At 36.5% G+C, this 21243-nt stretch overlaps 1 protein-coding gene across 3 annotated transcripts in view; it reads right to left on the reverse strand.

The window, feature by feature from the left end:
• Positions 2405-21243, reverse strand: part of LOC109846491 — a 28779-nt gene continuing 9940 nt past the window's right edge. The window contains exons 9-12 of one of the 3 annotated variants that reach the window (XM_020415750.1): positions 10375-10486; positions 3933-4989; positions 3101-3211; positions 2405-2999 (exon numbers count right to left, since the gene is read on the reverse strand). In XM_020415750.1, coding sequence (XP_020271339.1) covers positions 2581-2999; positions 3101-3211; positions 3933-4989; positions 10375-10486 — 1699 coding nt within the window. In that variant the 3' untranslated portion in view covers positions 2405-2580. Of the gene's footprint in view, positions 3000-3100; positions 3212-3932; positions 4990-10374; positions 10490-21243 lie in introns of all 3 variants that reach the window. The other 2 variants (XM_020415749.1, XM_020415751.1) reach the window with 2 other exon arrangements.

The raw sequence follows: 21243 nt of genomic DNA on the forward strand, positions 1-21243 counted from the left end.
GCACTCCTCAACCCATATGGATGGGGTCCCACATTTGAATGAGTGGAGGGGATTGTGCCACCTCACTACCAAGCACAAAATTTGTGTTTGGTACCAAGCATACCCATATTTCTCATATATATATAAACGCACCATAGGCTTGGCATGCATTCACGCACTTGTCGCCATTGTCGCTAACCCCAGATTTTGCAGTGCGGTTTGGGGGCATGACATGTCTTCTTTTCTTTTCTTTTCTTTTCTTCCTTCTTTTTTAATGTGTTGCGTCTCATGGGTTTAAGATTTAACTGCATTTATTTTTGTAAGGTGATTCATGTATGGGTTGAGATCATATACTTGTGATGAGCTCTTTTTTTTTGTTGAAATGATGAAGCTCATTTTACCTCTGCAAATCATGTGAAAGGTTTGCTACACTTTATTGTGCGTGATTAAATCGAAGACTATATACGAAATTTAAATTTTTTTGTGTAAAAAGTTTGAACATGTGTAGAGGGAAAAAATGGTTACGCAAACAAGAAGTGAGGAAATTGTTATGATTGCAACAGTGTGTAGAAGTTACTGCCGACTTGAAATTTTTTTCCCTTTTGTTTGTGAGACTGTGTATTTTTATTGCAGCATTGGACCCCGATGTTGCCAAATTTGGATTTAATTTGAACTTGTTGTCCAAGTCGACGCTAGAAATTCATAATAGTGGTATCATAGTATATATAAACTAACGATATTAGTGATTTTTCTCTCACATTCAATATATAATCAGAAATTTTAATGAGATACGTACACAATATATTTAACTAAATACATCTACAATTAATCTATGCGTGTTTGTGTTTTAAACTTGTTACATAATAATCTTATTCAAAATACTGCTAAATATATCCCTCTCTCTCTCTCTCTCTCTCAAAATTGATGGTAGCTTTTGGTAAGTAGTGAATTAGGCCATTTAAGTTAATGGGTTATGTTTGGCCCACTGATTGGAGAGGTGTTACTTTGCTTCACAAGGTCATATGTGCTTCTTTAAACTTTAAACTGTAAGATTTTGAGAGGTGTCACTTGACACCATCATACTAGATCAACCCCTGCTTGTCGTGGAGCCTAAGTCTCCAATCTCGATTTCCTTTATGAAGTTGGTCATTTAAAAATTTTTTAACAAAATTATGCTAGTAACTTCTGTATGAGCACTAGAATCTGATTGTAACAAAGTCCATTTTTATGAGCACGGAAATGTTGATAGGACTACAAATACAAAAAGACTAAAGTCATTCTTATAAGGGATGGGCCTTATAAAATTTCTTGCATGGCGGAGCGCTTTATTTTTAAAAAAATAAAAATGAAAAAGTAAAGTGTGAACAGTGATTTTGGAGAGATTAAACAGAGGGGGGGCATTTAAAGGAAAAGAAAGAGGAAAATGAACCTCCTATTATTTAGGCCAATTTTGATTTCCTACCAATTAAAATTTTCTTTTTATTATTGAAGCACCGAAGCAATTGTTTTCAAAAGAAAAAAAGAAAAGAAAAGTGAGACGTCTTACTTTTTTCCCCCTTCTCATCTGGCTATCTAATCCATCTCCATCTCCATCTCCATCTCCATCTCATATGCATTTGATTTAAAAAAAATTATTTTAGATAACAAAAACACGATTACTAGCATCTGAGAAAAAACCGACCTTTTTGCACCTATGATAACCACTAGCATAAAACATTAAGGGGAAAAAAGAACATTCTTCACGTGCGTCTTGCAATAGAATAGAATTTGCATTCCCATAAACACATCTTCTCAAATTGTTGATGGTATAAAGTAGAGTGTGTCCGAACCTTCAAAAGGTAACCGTCTGCATCAAGATACGATCAATCAATGCCAGAAGAAACTTTGCAAACAACTCCAACTAAATTTTCACCTCATGGAGTTGTGGAACATGATCAAGAGTCGAAGGTCTCAGATGGAGTTACTCCAAAAATATATATGAGCCACGTTCACAAAAACTAAAAAAAGGCTAATGTTACCCATAAAAAGCATCTCAGACAATGGTACATTTATCTTTCCCTCAATGCAGTAAAATATGGGTGAAGATAGTGAATCGTCTGCTTAAAGTTTGCCTGCGATTCAGTTAGAGAATATTTCCCAAGACATTTGCTTGTAGCAAATAAGAGAAAATAGCCAATAACCTAATCCTCGCTGATAAACAAAAAAGGAAGAAAAAATAAAATGCAAAAACTAACAAGCTCCTGAAACTGTCGAGCAGCATGGAAACTTAAAGATACGAATTTTTATTCAAATATATATTTATATTTAAGAGTTCATAGCAAATATATTGTCTGACGCTTATTGGCATGACAGATTACTTATATTGTTTACACATATTTTTGTAACATGTATATATATATATATATATATATATATATGTCCATATAGTTCACTATATAAGCCTTCGGCCATTACCTGAAAACACTGCAAGTTTCAGGAGCTTAGAAAGTTCAGAAATAAGATACTATTTCCAAATTATCCCCCATTCCGCATGTACATTCCTATAATGGACTTGTTGGTTCCTTCAATTTCCAGTAGAAATTTCTTCAGCGAGGTTAGCAATCAAAATGGTTGCTGCAACTGATGATGCCCAGTGTTCGTAGTTTTAGTCAGCCCAGATTGAGTTCTTCTGCCTATAACCCGAGGATCAATTGCAGTAGGGCTACTAAAAGTAGAAGCTTCCCCTGATCTATGATAAGTTTGTTGCCCTCCATACAAAGCCATTTGAGATAGGAAAGTTTCATCTTGATCTACTTCTGTTTGATCCTGGTACATGCTGCTTCCTAAATTCAACTGATACTGAAGTCTCCTGCCACTGTCATCAACAAGCAAATGGGAATAGTCTGGAGAAGTATGATGTGCCCTGGATACCATTTTAAGAGCATCGATAGGCTCCACACTGAACAAGCTGTTGTTACTGGGTATTATTTGGGAAGAATTTGCAAGAGATTGATTTCTAGAGAAGTTGAATTGAGCGTTACCTGTATCATGAAACCATTACTCTTCTTTTTTTGTGGGGTTCTAAGTGACCATCATTATTATTTCTGGATAAGTCTGTATAATAATAAGAGAAAAAGCATACCAGATCTCATGGATCTAGAAGATAACTGGCCTTCATTTGACATATTTCTAGGAGTGAAACCAGGAGGATATCTTGGTTGTCGAGATATTACTGCCTTTGCAATGGGTGAAGCTGTTGGCACAATAAAACCATTAAATAAGCAATACGGTATGGAGAAATGCTAAGCTGAGACAAATAAACAAGTAAAATAGCTCAACAAGTAAAAACGCACGGTTGTCATGTTACATTGGAACTTGAAGAGTTATAATAAAAGGGAAAAAATGATAAAACGAAATTAGGAAAACCTTGTATCAACAAGCATAGTCTCCTTCTTGAGAGATTTTTCTGCATGGAGGATTAAAATCTAGGTTGACATTGGCCTTAAATTTGGATAGTCTATTTCATTGAGCTCTATTGTGGTTTTCTTCATGCATCATTTCTTAATTCATCTTCATGGGAAAAGGTCAGGATGTTGTGTGGGTGGTTGTCCCTTGAACCCGGTTACTTTTGCCTATGGTTGTTGTTTCTTATTACAATTAGATATTAAATTATATAATGAAATTGAATTATATACTGAAATTTATTATGACGATAAGAAATTGAATGACATACTATTCATAGACGTGATATAATCTCTTAGGATTTCCGAAGAACAGTGGAGACTAGTTCCATGCAAGAGATTGCAATTAACACAAAATAACGAAGTTTATATCATTAAGAAAAGAAACAAATGAAGAAAAACAAACAAGTGGGTTATTAAGCTTTTTCCTTTGCAACTTAATTGGACAAAATATGACATGGCAGACTGTAAGCAATCTTTTATAAGGTGATTGAAATGTAAATGAACTGTTACCTGGCTGGTAGAGGCTACTTGTTTGGTTAGCACTACCTAAAATTGCGAAGGCAGATCTTGTATCACTGCTATTGAATGGCGACCAAGAATAGGGTACATTTGAGCAATCACCACCTCTATTAATGCTATAAAGATGATCTGCGAGATTCTGAGGGTTATCCAGATGATCAGCTACAATATGATTCCAACGAGGGATGTTTGAGTTAACTCCATCTTGTCTTGAGTTGGCATAATTTTCATCTGGCATCATGCCATTTCTTAGATCCCCCTCGTACCATGGATCAACATTTTGAACTCTGTGCTGTTCACCTTGGGCAGAGGTTCCTTTGTCATTATCTGGAAGTTTTGAACATTCACCAATTTTCCGACTTGAATTAACACCTGCTGTATTATAAGTGTTGACACTTTTGGGATTCCCTGGGGTACATGTAGCCTCAAAATCAGAAGCTAAGTTCATTAGTTCCCAGTCTGAAGATGCACCGTCCCAGTTAATGTGAGGGGGCACCTTTTCAGAATCTTGGGAAGTACTAAGAGCCATTGCTTGCAAGATTGAAATTGGATAATCTAGCAAGGAGGTCTGCATTGCTGAATCATCTGCAACAAGAGTTGGCTGCTTAAATTCCCTTGAATCCAACCAATGTGTATCGGGAATTATATCTTCTGTGATATCATCATTGCCCCAGAGAGAAGATGAATTATTACTCCTGGGGTTTTCCTCAGAGGATGACAAAATATGTTCTAGCAAGTAATCACTTTGGCAATATTTTTTTGATGACTCATGGTTCTGATGTCCACTTAGACTTTGTTTCTGACTATCCAAAATAAGTATTTTCTTCTTATTTTCAATTTCATTTAGATCCTCTTCTGGCACATGTGATATCATGCCTGTAGACAATGTCCTTGAACTGTTGAACTTAGTAGAAGTATTGAGAGGCTCCTCACCAAATGCAGCACAAGCAGATGGTGCTCTATCGCAAGCAACTGTCGAGTCACTGCTTGAAGGGGTAGGAGATTCATCTTCACCAATGGTCAACTTTTTACCACAACCAGAAGGACTCTAAGAGAAAAGAGAGAGGGCGAAAAATTAGCACAATGAAACTTCAATATGAGCCTGAGACCAAAAAACAGGTGCACCTTCATGCATGGGACAGCGGGGATCATGCCCCTCCCATCAATTACTAAAAAGGAGATAAAAGTTACCTTGTTAGCATGTTCTAGGTTGTTGGTAAATTTCCAAAACTGCTTCTTTGTTTGAACATATCAATAACTAAATTATTCTCATCATTATGGACATGGATTCATTCGAAACCTACTATAAGAGCCTATTTCGATTTAACATTTTCAATAGGTATTCAATAGTTTAGATACATAAACAGAAGGTATTATTATTCATTAACTTAGGGACATGAATGATTTTAAGGCTTCGTTAAAAGAAGGTGTTTGTAGATTTTTATCAGTAAATTAGTAATCATATTTGAAACAGTATGATTTGATTGCTGAGTGAGTAAATGATTAAGGTGTAAACTTATGACCTTTCGTAACTTTCCTGTGATTGTTTTCACCTCCAAGGATTTATTAATCTTAGTTTTTGTCCGTGCCTAAAAAGCGGAGGAGAAATAGCATTAAGGTGAATGGAGAAGCTTCAATCTTTTCTCCAGAGTGGACATGGTAAGCTGTTGAACTAAAATTTTGAAGGAAAAAAAAAAGTACACATACTTCTGCATGTCAACGAAAGGCCAAGTTTAATGCAAATAGCTACTGGTGGTGCAGGAATGTTTAACAAGTTACATGATAAACACTTCTGCACATGATGAAAGAAAAGTTAACATGCTAATAGCTAACAGTTCCAAACTAAAGTCCGGCAGAATGCTAGTAAACATGCCTTGTAGTTGAACTTGTAGAAGGCCTTGAGTAGGACCACAAATGAGCTGAAGTTAATAATTCTACGATGTCATATATTTTGATTTTGAATAAATGTATGACTAATTATTTAGCATGGTATATGAATGTGCCATACTAGGAATGTCGCGATGGATGGATATTGTATACGACATAAAACAGAACCTTTTACTCCGATAAATATTGGTAACATGAATCCTTTTCTCCCATTCAGATTCATTAAGGGTCACTTCTGGAAAATGAATCATCACTATTTGATTTGGTCAGTAACCGCAACAATTCACTATGCCCCTAGAGAATTGGCTCAATTCTGAAACATGCTAGGGACTTGATGCAAACCTCTACATTTTTATGGAAAATTCCTAAGCAAGAAATCTATAGACAAGGGAGGCTTTCAATGATACAAAGAGCAATTGATGATGGATTTATATTTAAGTAGAATAATTGGACAGAGGCAACTCCGATCTAGGAGTCGCAACCGCCACGGATAACATGCAGAGAAGTGCTAAGGTGGTAACAGCACAGGCAAAGATGAACTGAAGAGTCATCACAGAGAAGAACCTCTCAAGGTTGGATTGAAGGATCAGAAATTAAAAGAAGAGCTAAAATAACCCTATCAGAAGTCTGAAGAAACTACTTGAGAAAATTTTGCAATAATGATGTTGAGTTGAGAGGAGTGGTGTGAACTAAGAAATATATTGTTATTATTTCTTTAGTAGTACAAACACACTATACTCTCAAATACAAATACTCTCTTTCTCTCTCTTTTTCTCTCTCTTTCTCTTTCTCTTTCTCTTTCTCTTTCTGCTACTGAGATGCCTTACAAATCAAACTTAGGGGGTATATATAAGCTTTCCTATGGGATAGGTATACACTATTAGAGTTAGGTGATTATTGTAGCTAAGTAGGTTGAAGAGGTTAGGTGGGGTGGGGAGCTATTGACTTCTAACACTCCCCCCAACAGCGACTTCTCTATCCACAAGTTCAAAAATTCTAATTTCCTTTTCAGTGCTTGGATTTCCTCTCTCACTACTTGTCTCCATTCTTGACTCTCGTATGCTTCTTTGAAGGTAGATGGTTCCTTCACATCTTTCATAATGGCCATATTAGCATACTTGAGATTCGGCTTTCTGGGTCTGGTTGATCTTCAAAGTTGTTTTGTTGGTTCTTTTTCGATATTCTCTATTTGGCTTGGGTGCTCTTCTTCTGACGTTGTCTGATCAACACCAGTTGTCTATGAATTATTCTCCTTTGAGGATGTTGAAGAGCTTGATTTTGTCTTCTCTGATTGACGTAGTCCTTCCTCGCTCCCCCAGCTTCTTCTGCAACCGATCTTCTAGATCACTAGAGTCTGGGAGTGCAACTTCTTGTGAAGCCCACCAAGAGGAGGCTTCGTCAAACACAACATTCCTTGATGTGTAGCGTTGTCCAGTTGTGGGATCACAACATCTCCGTCTTTTTCTTTTATTATCAACCCCACAAATATACATCTTATAGCATTTTTATCGAACTTGCTGTGTAAGTGATTAGGCACAAAGACATGACATACACAACCGAAGACTCTGAAATGGCTTACAGTTGGGTTGGTATTCCACAACTTCTGAAAGGGCGACATGAACTCCAACTTCGGTTGTGGTAACCGATTGATCACGTGCGCTGCAGTCTTCATACACTCGGCCTAAAAACGTCCTGGCACGTTCTTGGCATGAAGCATGCTTCTGCGAATTTCGACGAGGTGACGATTTTTTCTTTCGACTACGCCATTCTGCTACGGAGTATTTGGGCACATTAGCTGTCACTGAATCTTGTGTTGCTTTAGATAGTCGTAAAACTCCTTTGATGTGTACTCTCCCCCGTTGTTTGTGCGTAGGCAACGAATCTTCTTGTCAAGTTCTCCTTCGACTTCGTCTCGAAATTGCTTGAATTTAGAGTGCTTCAGACTTTTTTTTTATAAAATCAACTCAGACGTACCTCGAGTAATCGTCGATAAAAGTGATCATATACTGCATCCCACTGATTGATTCTTGTTTTACTCTACTAAATAATACATCTGAGTGTACAAGCTCCAAAGATTCGTTGGCTCTGAACTATGACTCCTGATACGGTAATTGATGCGTCTTACCATATTGACAACCTTCACATATGGCCCCTCCTCGAATCTCCAAGTGTGGTAGCCCCTTCAACATTAACTTTTCCATCATAATTTTGAGCTTGTGATAGCTCATATGACCAAGCCGAGCATGCCACAAATCAATCGTCTCATTCTTTTGGCTTTAATTGTGTATGTCGATTATGTCGACATCACATAAACATATTCTACATTCCGTCTATGATAGGTTCTCTAGGTGGCTTCAAGTTTCAATAGACTTTTACATCTTGTGGTCCAAATACTACATAATTCTCAGAAGCTGTTAATTAGGAAACAAATAGAAGATTCTTTTTCATACCCGTTACATAGTATACATCTTGTAGTTATATTCAATTTGGGTTGTAGCGAGGCATAAATATAGTCTTTCTGATGTATGTGATAAGTAATCTTGAATTATTCGCTATCACAACTTCTCGGTCACCTTTATACTCCTTCATGTTGACAAGCTTCCCATTATCTCCCGTCATGTGATTGGAACAGCCAGAATCAACGATCCAATTTTTATTATAACTGATTTCTTCTCGATCTGAAACCGCTGCAAATGCAGACTCGGATTCTTCTACAACCTCGTCTTCGTCGACTAGTACATCTTTAATGATAGCCACGAATGCTTGGACATCCCATTCTTCTTCATCATCTTGACATCTGTGCGATGTTGCAGCATTGCCCTCTGCAGACCTTCTTTTATAACGGTAGTCTCTGACAAATTGTCCTTTCTTCCCACAGTTGTAGCAGCTATTGTCAGGTCTCCTTGCTCGACGATCATATTGCTTCTCATGCTGTTGTATTTTGTCGGTGTATGACCGTCCTAACTTGAACCAACCTTTTCATACTCCTCTTTCCTCACGCCTCTTGGTTTGCCTCTCTCCTTACTACTGAAGAGTGTTTCATCTTCGCTTTTTATTAAAACGTCGTTCATTTGTTTAGCTAGGGTTTCTTGTGTAGCGAGCAAACTCTCCAACTCTAATAATGTTGGTTGAATCGGCCACTCGTGTGTAGCAACAACAAGTCTGTGATATTTTGATCTTAAACCGTAAATGATTATTCTCCTCGTCGTTGCATCGGATACTTTAGAATCTGAATCTAGTTGAGCAATATCTGAACAGAGTGATTTTACTTTCTTAAAGTACTGACTGATTGTCAAATTTTTCTGTTGTAAGGTCATCAATTGATTCTCCAGGAGTTGAAGTTGATCATCGTTCTTTTTTTATAAGAGTATTGCGAGCGTATCTCATGCCTCCTTCAAAGTTCTAGCATCTCGCATATAGTCTACGAGATCTTTTATTGTCGTCTTTAGCACATACATAGCCTTGTTAGCTTTGATGTTCCACTTTCTTAGTGTTTCGCCAGCTTCCCGATGTGTTGTAGTTTCAGCACCCCCGATGACCTCCTAGAGGTCTTGTCCTTGTAAACAGTATTTTATACACGTCTTCCAGTAGTTATAGTTATTATCATTAAGTTTCTTGAGTGTAGTAGTCGTATTTGCCAGATTCGCCATCGTGATGTGGTATTGCTTCAATATCTCCACGCAAAGTCTAATCCCTAATCAACCAACTTCACAGTCCCGAACTGAACACGAACTTCAGCCTTCAAGAATGCCGATAGGATCACCATAGGAGAGAGCAGATCCCTAACCGCCTTGCTTCTATCACGAGCTACAACTTCTACTATTTTATATGAATAGTAATAGTACTTATGAATAGTAATTATATTCGTGAATAGTAATCATATTTATAAATAGTATTGTACTCGTAAACAGTGTCCAGTACTTTCAAAGGGTAAATGATAATCTAACTTAATTTCTGATGTGGAGGATCCACCTTTGGTGACAGTCACAGAGTATACGATAAGCAGATACACGCCCCTAAACCAGGCTATGATATTACTTGTTGAGTTGAGAGGAGTGGTGGATACTAAGAAATATATTGTTATTATTTCTTTAGTGGTACAAATACATTATACTCTTAAATACAAATACTCTCTTTCTCTCTCTCTCTCTTTCTCTTTCTCTTTCTCTTTCTGCTACTAGGATGCCTTACAAATCAAACTTAGGGGGTATACATAAGTTTTCTTATGAGGTAGGTATATACTATTAGAGTTAGATGATTATTGTAGCTAGGTAGATAGGGAGGTTAGGTGGGCAGGAGTTGTTGACTTCTAACAAATGATTCACCTCGCTAGACATGATTTCCAAAATAAGGAACCTAAAGTCACAAACTGTAAGCATGAATACAAGATAGCTACTAAGGTTGTCAACAGAAACCACTACTTTGGCAGAATTTGCATCTGGATAAAAATAGACTAAATAAAACAAGAATAGAGTAATATATTTAACAAAAATATGAAATCATACACTTATCAGATAGATTAGAATATTGTTCCTACAGGACTTACTGATGAAGCAAGAGGTTTCTCAATGATGCTACAAAAACCATCTGTTGGTTGAGGTAAAGAACTTCCTGAACATTGCTGACTATGCAACGCGGTTTGGCGACCCTTATAATGTCTTCTGATTTAGAAACAAAACAATAGAGTCTCAGCAGATAATTAAGTTACTCAATTGACATCCACGATAAAAACTTAAAAAAGGAACGTTATTTGGCATTTAAAATGGAGTAAAGTCTCAATAGAATGATAAAGGGAATGGCACTCCCACATCAAATATGCATGCATAAAGATGTATTTACTGCCCTTTCTCCAAAGATAAAGAAAATTTTGATACCAATTCATCAAGTTATAATGAACGTCATAATAGATTATGGAGAAGCCATTTCAAGTTCTAATTCCTCTACTTTTCCATTATTACTGCTATCTGACCCAAATATTGACTAATGACATTCTAAAGAAAATGTTTATTATAAATAAATATTCATTTCCTAAAGATCCTTACATCCAACACTAATATCAAGGTTGCATTAGATTTGACTAATGACTTCTTAAGGAAAAGATGTTAAAAATGAAGATTCATTTCCTATTGTACATGAAATGGAGTAGGTACAGTTGCTTTAATGCTGGGATTTGTTAGAAAAACTATCATTTTGGTGTTTATGTTAGTGAAAATACACAAAAACACACACACACATATAGTTGAGCTAGGCTGCTATTAATGGTATCCAACATGTAAACCCTATCAACCAAATTTTAAAATTCATAACCTAAAAATAAAAATTCAAACCTATAGATGTTATCTACTACACATGAACTATCTAAAAATAAATTTTTAAAAGATTTCAACATCATTAATCCATGTATAATATGTCATCAAAATCAACATTTTAGAATATTCGTAAAGTTGCTTAAACTGGCCATGGCGACTACCATAGACAGGAGATAAAGTTAGAAGTGAAGAATGGAGTTCAAACCCCAATCTAGTGCAATAGACCCTCTCCCAAGAAAATTACATATAATCTCTTCTCTACCTCGTCCAAAATGCTCAAACTTATGACTTTCTCATCTCTAATCTCAGAAGCAAGATGTTCTTTTGCCCAATCTACCATTGGAGAAGCTTGAAGCTCAACTGATATCTCTCTAAGGAAAGCATCTTCTACAAATCCTTCGCTCAAATTTGAGTTTAGGGCATGATTGGGTTCTATTATTTTATGGTTTAAATTAGTAGGTTTGATAGTCTAACTTATTTACTTATAAAAAGCTTATACTTCTGATTAATACTGAAATTATGCTCTCATTTTATAAATACTTCGTCGTTTGATCCCAAACTAGATGCAAATGGTTCTTGACATGAATTAATGAGATCGGTACTTTTTAGAATGGGGGAGATCAAAAGATGAGGGAATAATAATTCAAATGGCACAAGATAAGCTATTGCCAGACACTCTGATGCAAATTGTTCTTCAAGCCAACATCAGTTTGTCGGGCAGTGAGTTAAGAGCATAGTTGCATGGAACCTGGTTAGTCTCGTTCACAGGATGGAGAGATGGTACACCACTGATTAGGAATTAGGTACAATAGGGGTAGGCTTATATGGTATTGCCAGGAAACGTGGTACGTTTGAGGTTTGATTCTTAAATGCTAAATGATATTAATGGTAAAAGGATCTTGATTTCTCACTTTTTTTTCGTTGTTTATTCTTTCAAAAGAGTTATTTTTCTTCAAAATTTTAACAGGTTTGGATTCTAAATTGGGTCGCTGGAGTTGGTGAATTTGATCGTATTCCACGCGATCTAGGGCGACTGAACCCGGGTCGCGGTTTGCTATAGTGTACCACGTTCCCAACTTCTATGGTCAAGAGAAAGGATCTAATGTGCAAGTTGAGCTTGGTTCCTCCATGGGTTCCTCATGTCTTCTGATACCATTTAGAACTTAAACTAATGCAAAAGTAGGCATCGGAATGTGCTTTGATTCGGGGCTGCCTCATTATCCGACATCGTTTTGGCAGACATTAAGTTTATTACCCTTTTTCATAATTTGGATTTTAGACATTCAATTTCAGTCCTTCCTTCTTCATACATTTCTATAAGTGGAGATTACCTATATCCAGAAGATTTTACATACAGCTTTGATTTCCTATGGTTTTAGAGTTTGCCCAAAAAGTCCTAAAAACTAGTAGTATTTGACAAACATATGATTTTGAGTTCTCAACAATATATGCATGTTTTCTGTGTTCTAGTATGTCTGACGTGATGATGTTAGGAATGTGTGACGATAGTTGAAATTACTTGACTTAGATAATTTAGATGGTTGTTCTATTTATGATGTACATGAACAATGATCCCCTTGTAGGTGGATTTCGGACATGTAACATTGCATCATGGTTTAAGGGCATGTTTGGATTTGTAGGGGGTGAAGGGAAGTTAAGGGAAACTGAGTGAAGGGAAGGGAAGGGAAGGGAAGGGAATTCCCTTCCCCTTGGTTACACCCCAATTTGGGGGGTAACAATTTTTATACTATTAGGGGGTGAACCAAGGTGAATGGAGGTGAATTAACTTCACCTCCTAAGTGTTCCCAAACAAGGTGAATGGAGGTGAGTGGTTCCCCTAACTTCCCTTCACCCTCATTCCCCTCAATCCAAACAAGCCCTAAGGCTCAGTTGTGCGTGATGTCGAGACCCATTATGTTATGTTTAAAACCCAAGTTGGGAAATGACAATGTAATATGCTTATTAGGGATTTTCATTACCCACTTGACGTTCTTGTTTGTTTGACATTTGATGGTCTAATATCCAAGGTATCACTTCACCGGATTCTTGGATTTCGTTTGGAATTTCTCACGCAAGCTATATGAAGGATAATATGTTTGGATACATAATTCGAGATATCGTTATCGTTGAGCTCTCAACATAGAGGGCACCATAAATGAGTATCGTGTGATATCATTATTCATATGGGTATCAAATGTCATGAAGCGATGTTTTCTATGCATTGAGATTTTTAGAATAAGTGTATAAATTTTTATGTACAACAAACTAATATAAAGTAAATTGATAGGTAAAATCGGGGGACTGAATATGAGAAGTTATATGACTACTTGGTGGATGTGTTTTCTGCTATCATAAACTTAATAAAGTTAGATGATATCATAAATCCGACAGATGTCTCATACACATAGACTAATGAAAAACTTTCCAAATAAGATGGTTCACATATATTAGAATTTGAGAGTGGATTGAGGAAGTGATATGTGACATGGACTATCTATTTGAGATTCAAAAATGTTGCATTGCATGATTAGCATAATGGATAGTAATGATCCTGAGCACTTGAGTGTATGGTTGTTCCATTACGTTTTATGTGATGTGATATATTGAGTTTCACTTTCTATGGAGCTATCTATAGTTTTCCTCATATTAAACATATGCACGATATATCTCTTTGTTGTTTGGTCTACCTCTCTATATATGCTTTTTGTGTCCAATCTCCGAGTATATCCTATGGGTTATACCTTCTCTTTGCCTTTCATTCATTCTTTTCTCTCCCGGTGCTTGTTGTGGGTCGCCTGCCTAACGACTCTTGTATTTGTTTTCTTTCTGCAAGTTATGATGATTTAGCTTATGGACAAGATTTTGTGAGATATGGCTGTTTTACTCTCTAATTAGCTATTGAGTGTTTATATTATAGTTTTACCACAATGTTTTAAAAGTTCTTGCACAGCACACCTAGGCTCTTGCTTATGTCTAGGCGGTACCTAGGCTACCTGCCTAGGTATTGGGAGCACCAACAAGACCAGAACTGTTTAAACGGACTACTCAGCTTAGATTTTGATCATGATTTTCTCTATTGCTGCATCCACGTATTCTAACCTCCTTCAAACTCCTCCGACCGCCTCCATCGACTACGAACACCTCCTTTAACTCCGTCAACCTTCAGCAAAATCTCCTTCATCACCATTTAAACAAAAAAAATACTCCCCAAGACCTAGTGCCTAGGCGCTAGGTGTCAGTTTAGCATATCGGGGTGCCTAGCACTTTCAATAACATTAATTGTAATTAAAAAAAGAAAAATGCCTAGGCTTACCTAGGCACCCGCCTAGGCCCCTAGGCTCTAGGCGCAGTGTCCAACATTTAGGCCGCCTAGGGCTTTTGTAACCTTGGTTTTACCACTATAACAATGTTTAGTTTGAACCCACCTTATCGTGTTTAAGAGTTGTCTTATTATGATTAGTCATAGTCTGCCTTTTGTTAACTATATTAGTAGTTTGACCACATACACTACATATTTACCATTTTGTCCTCATATTCATTGGACTAGCTAAATAATGACGTAAGTATGCACAAGTGCCACCTTGACCCGGTTCCCTGTACATGCTATCGGTCGAGTCATGTGTCTGTACTCTTATTTTGGAACATGGGACGTGTCAAGTCCACTTCAGGATTTATGACAATTCTTAGGTAGAGTGAAACTCACTAGGTGAATGTCAACCTCCATGTCAAATTGATAATTAATTAGAGTGAGTTGTACTCCGACTATAGAATGATACTTGCCACCCTACTCCAAGTTAAAACTCTGTCATCATAGATTTCTAGTATAAGAACAACAAAAGCATCAACAAAGCCTTTATCCAAAGTGCTTGGGATCGGCTATATGAATCTTATTTTTCTATTTCATTCTATTATGGGACCTCTCCCATGTTAAGTTAATCACAATCATATTTTTCTTAATTACTTCCAACCAAGTTCTTTTAGGTTTACCTCTAGGTCTCCTAGCCTCATTAACTATAATATTATTATTTTTCCTAACTGGTACACTCAAAAGTCTTTGTTGTACATGACCAAACCATTTTAGTTGATTCACTCTCAATTTATTCTTAACAGGAACAATATCTAATTTACTATGGATGCACTCATTTTCTTATTTTATCTTTTAGTTTATACCTACAAAATCATCGTAATATTCTTATTTCTGCTGCACTCATTTTTTGCACATATTTTTTAATTGCCCGGCACTTTGACCCGTAAAGCATTGTTGGTCTTATAACTACCTTATAAAATTTCTTTCTTTAGTTCCATTGGTATTCTACGATCACATAAGACCCCCGACACACTCCTTCATTTTAACCATTCTGGATTTCATTCGATGGACAACATCGTCCTCAATCTCACTATTACGCCGAATGATTGATTCTAAATAGTGAAAATGATCATTTTTAGATATTTTTTGACCATGAATATGTACTATAGGCTCTTTTCTTTTCTTAAGTTTGTAAAAAACACACTCCATATATTATGTTTTTTTTCTACTAATTCTAAATTTTTAATTTAAGAGCTAGTCTCTACCTTTCTATTTTAGAAATTATTCTTCTTCTAGTTTCATCAATTAATATTATATCATCAGTAAATAACATACGCCATGAGATTTCATCCTAGATGTGCCTAGTAAGTTGGTCAATAACTAGTATAAAAAGATAAGGACTTAAGGTTAACCATTGATATAAACCGATGGTAATATGAAACAGCTTAGGGGGGGTTAGTCATCTAGAACTTAAAACTAGAACCGGGATAATTTGTGAGATAAATTTTTAAGATGTTAGTCACATAGAACTAGGAAGTGGGATACTTTTTTATAGTGTTAGTCAAGTAGAACTTTTGTAGAACTAGAACTGTATTATGTTTTTGGTGCGTTAGTCAAGTAGAATTCTACTAGAATTAGAATTAGGATAATTGGTCATAATTATCCCACAAATTATACTACCTATATATATAACCATAAGTTCTCCTCTCAAATTATCCCACATATTGGAAAGAATACAATTGGGAAAAAAAAAAGTAAAACGCCGACTCCCTCCCTCTTGGTTAGTTTCTCCGCCTAGAAAATTTCTCTGCCATGAAGTCAATCATCCGTTCATTTTTCTGTCTTTACTTTATTTTTATGATGATTAGATCTTTTATTATTATCTTCAAGATGTATTACTTTATTGATAGCTTTTTGACGTTAAATTACTTTATTATTATTTGTTTGATCTAAGTTTTCTCTCCACAACAGTGGTTTAGGTTAAGAATATAGTGTTGGTGGGTTAGTGCTAAAGATATGCGGGCTATATATGTTTTTTTAATAAGTTAGAAAGCAACTTTGCGATCACATTGATGATTAAATGTTGAATGGTTAATGGTGATATCTATTATCTATTATTATTAAATTGGCTCAGTAAATTAATTGGGATATTTATAGTTCATCTGTCGATCATCTGTTTAGCGGCCATGGATGATTCCTATGTACATTTTATTTATTTGCTGATTTGATTTCAGCGATCATGATGAGATTGGTCCAAAGGGTTAATGGCTGAAAATGCTTATTTTTCTTTCTTTATGATGTTATGAGATTTGAACTTCGACATTTATGATCCTCCGCTAGAAGCTCCACGAAATGTTGCTGATGCAGACGATGACTCCGATAAAGAAGACGAGTTACAGACTCAACGAGTAGATGTAGGAGCTTGGAGAAATTCTATGACAAATGTCATGTGGGATGATAGAAGCCATGTGGGATGATGGAAGTCGAGTCACTCTAGGGATTTAGATTTTTATTTATTTGTAAATTATTTTATTATTTGAGATGAATAGTGATGCTTTATTGCATTATATTTTATAGTTATTACTAGAATTTGCTTATCAATATTATATTATTTTTAATATATAATTATTAACAATAGTAATTTATACCCACCATTACCCCCACCAAATTATCCTACCAAATTATGCAACTTCATAATATTATCCATCATTATCCCACCAAATTATCCTACCAAATTATCCCACTTTAAGAATTACCCATTATTGTTCCACTAAATTATCCTAGTGTCAAAATATTATCCCACTTTACAATTATCCCAGTTCTACTTAAAAAGTTCTAGGTGACTAACCCCCCCTTAGTCAATCCTTAATTAGTTCTTACTCTAGTTGTTACTCTATCATGTATATCTTTAATCACATCAATATATACACTATATGCATGTTTGTTTAAGACCCACCACATTACCTCTCTAGACACTATCACATATTTTTAATACATCTCTAATATAACCTGAATGTCATTATTGGTATGTTTTCAAAACTGTATTGTTGAAATAAATATGAAGAGTGTGATATCGTGACTTCTAGTGTGTGTACTGAATTACAGATGATACAATATAATATCAGACATCTCGATCACACCTAGCGTCTCCTAGACAGATCGATTCATCCTACATATATCACGTGTACATACTATATATTACCGTATATGAGTCTATAGAGTACCTATACTACGCGCCTATATCATCATATATATATTCCTATCTAACCTACCCCTCCCCCCCCTACCCCCCTACCCCCCCTACCCCTACACCTTACTAATCCCACCCTTCCCGGATGCTTCCCCCCCCCCACATCCGTCTATTTGCCATTGATTTCTTAGGCTAGAGAGACTAACACAAATATTCATCAGGTTATACATGCTTCGGTATCGTTATAGACTAGAACGTTTAGCATTTGACTATGACATCATACGGGTAGTAAGGGGGACATAAGAGTCTTCCACTCTTTGTTGCTGGTATAGTATGGTGGTGGTTGCAGGAGTTCAAGAATCATTGCTCAGAGCACGAAATCAGATGGCTAAAGACCATACCACGCACAGCTACAACAAAATGGAGTCGTTGAAAGGATGAACATGATTATTATGAAGCGCTTGATAACAATATTCTAAAACAGGTATGGACAATCAATTATTCGTGTTTACAGACATTTGAATGCAGGGCTATGCCTTCATTGATAAGAAGAAGAGGAGCAAGCTAGACTCCAAATTTCAGAAGTGTATTTTTTTTGGGTACAGAGGATATGAGTTCAGCTATAAGCCTATAAGCTTTGGGACTGTCACAATAATAAGGTGATTGATGATGAAGAACACATGTACAAATATAGGCTAGACTGAACCAAGAAGGTGGAAAGCCTAGAATTTGTAGAGTTCGAGGCTATCACAGGTGGAAATAATGAGGCTAGACTCGAAAACGAGGAGGTTGAAAGCAAAAGTGAATCAGAGGATCATGCACAAGCATCAGTTCCAGAGGAACCTGTAACTCTACAATCGAGGAGATTGCCATGTATTACCAGAGCACACATATGTATTCTCCAGTAGAGGATCATATCTTATATATAGATTATGGTGAGCCTAAGACCTGTAATGAAGCATTGCAAAATGAGATAAAAGCAGCAGGATTTAGTCATGGAGAACGAGATGGATTCCTGAAGTAAAAATATGGGAGTTCATCAAACTACCTACAGGAAGGAAGGAGCTATACAACTAGTGGACCTACAAGATGAAGGATGAAGCTAACGGAAATAAGTAAAAGGTGAGACTTGTGGAGTACCTACAGGAAGGAAGATATTGATTTCAAGAAAATATTTTCTCCGATGGTCAAGATGACTTCGAGTATTGAGCATGGTGGCATTAATGATCTTAAATCTAGAATAGTTAAATGTGAAGATGACGTTTCTCTATGAGAATTCAGAGGAGATCTACATACACTAGTTAGTGACATTTAAAATCAAGTGGATAGAAAAAATAGGATGCAAATTGAAGAAGAGCTTGTACAGACTCAAGCAAGTACCACGGAATAGTACCTTAAGTTTGACAGTTTCATTATGAGATAGAGTTAACTACGTATAAGGTTGAACATTTGTATGTATTTCAAAGGTATGATGAGAAAATTTATGTATATTATGTCTATATGTTGATGATATGAAAAGAATTATTGATCTCAAGAAGATGATGACAAAGAGATTCTCTATGAAAGAATTGGGAGAAGCAAAATATATTCTTGGCATGAACATTAAGAGATCGTAAGTTGAAGAAGTTATAGCTATCTCGGGAAGACTACATCAAGAAGGTGCTAAAGAGGTTCGGCATGAAGTAGGGAAAATCAGTCAACACTACTTCAGCACCACACTTCAAACTTGGTGGTAAGTACCATCAGACATCTCAAGAGCAGGGGGATGATATGACAAGTATATCATATGACTCCACAGTAGGAGTTAGATGCATGAGATGGTTAGCACGAGACCGGACATTGCACATGAGGTAGGAGTTGTGAACAGACACATGCACAATCCAGAGAAAGAGCATTACAATGCAGTCAAATTAATCTTTAGATACCATCGGGTGACATCCACTTATTGCTTATGTTTTGGTGAAGGCACACACTAGATGTGGGGATATGTTAGATGTGAATCATGCCAGTTATTAAGACAGTGGGAGAAGCATGAAGAGTTATGCTTTCATGGAAGAGGGAACAATGACTAACTGAATTTCTTAGCTACAGAATATTGTTACGATGTCAAAAACAGAAGCAAAGTATGTAGGTTGGCTACAAAGGAGCTGATATGATTGCAGGGATTGCTTGAAGAGTTAGGAAAGAAGCAATATTATAGAATTCTATAGAACGGTATTTACAGTGGAAATTCATCTGACGAAGAATGCAGCATAACAATCAAGGATGACAGCACATTAAAGCTTGGTTTGATAAGAGGGAAGGTAGGGTGAGCTGAGCAACAAAACAAAAAAATCCTCTTTGGTAAGGGAATTTTAGAGGGGTAGATGAGATGAGGTTAGGTAGGGTGAGGTGAGGCATAGTGAGAGAAAGTGCAAAATAAATGAAAAGTGTAGAGGAGAACATCCCTCCAATTTGGAGGAATACATGAGGGGAGAGGAGATTTATTCTATTTTTATAATTATCCAATTGTCTATCCTTATCAAAATAAAATGTATTTTTTAACTAACTCATCACTTCACTTTCCCTTCCCATCACCTCAACCACACAAGAAAAGATCATGTATTTTCCCCCAACTCCTCCAACCAAAGAAGAAGCATCAAATATATGTCCTTCCTTACAGCTTATCTCACCTCACCCCACTCCTCGTACCCCCAATTGAACCAAGCATAAGGTGTTGTCCAACTTCGTATAAGGTGAGGTTAGCTGGGGAGAGATGGGATGTAGTGAGAGAACATACAAAATGAATGAAAAGTGCAGAGGGAAACATCGCTCCAATTTGGAGGAATACATGAGGGGAGAAGAGATTTATTCTATGTTTTATAATTATCCAATTGCCTATCCTCATCAAAACAAAAGGTATTTTTTAACTTAACTCGTCACTTCACTTTCCCTTTTCATCCCCTCAACCACAGAAGAAAAAAAATCATGTATCTCCCACCCCACCAACCAAACAAGAATCACAAAATGTATGTCCTTCCTTGCGGCTTATCTCACCTCGCCTCACCACCACTCCTCGTACTCCCTATCAAACCAAGCATAAGGTGTGATACAACTTCATGTGAATGTCTTTGGATGAAGGACAGTTGAAAATACACAATATCAAGAAATAAGAACCTGGCGAATACGATCACCGAGGTTGTAGACAGAGAAAAGTTCAATTTCTATTGCATGTTGATGAATCTCTCCAAAAGTCGACCTTGACAAAGAGCAAGCAGAGCGGAATTATGAAGAGTTGGTTACTATCAGGTATCAAGTCAGAAGAATCTCCAAGTGAGAGATTATCATTAACAAGTGAAGATCCTTCCAAAGACGTGTGTTTGTTTTTTAGATCAGAAACAGATGCGATGATGAGCGACAATAGTTTAAGCCGTCGAACTGCCCCAAACTACTTCTCAAACCGCTAAGCAGTAGGACCACCCAATGTACCAACTGATGGTTTAGGGCAGTCACACCACAATGCACCATTCAACCAGATTTTTCTATTTTGAAATCCTAATTTTGTTAGGAGTTCTATTATTTTTTCGATTTATTGTGAACAGTATTTATATAGGGGTTTCCTGAAGTCCT

Source organism: Asparagus officinalis, chromosome 6 (genome assembly GCF_001876935.1).
Source record: "Asparagus officinalis chromosome 6, Aspof.V1, whole genome shotgun sequence".
Lineage (NCBI taxonomy): Eukaryota > Viridiplantae > Streptophyta > Magnoliopsida > Asparagales > Asparagaceae > Asparagus > Asparagus officinalis.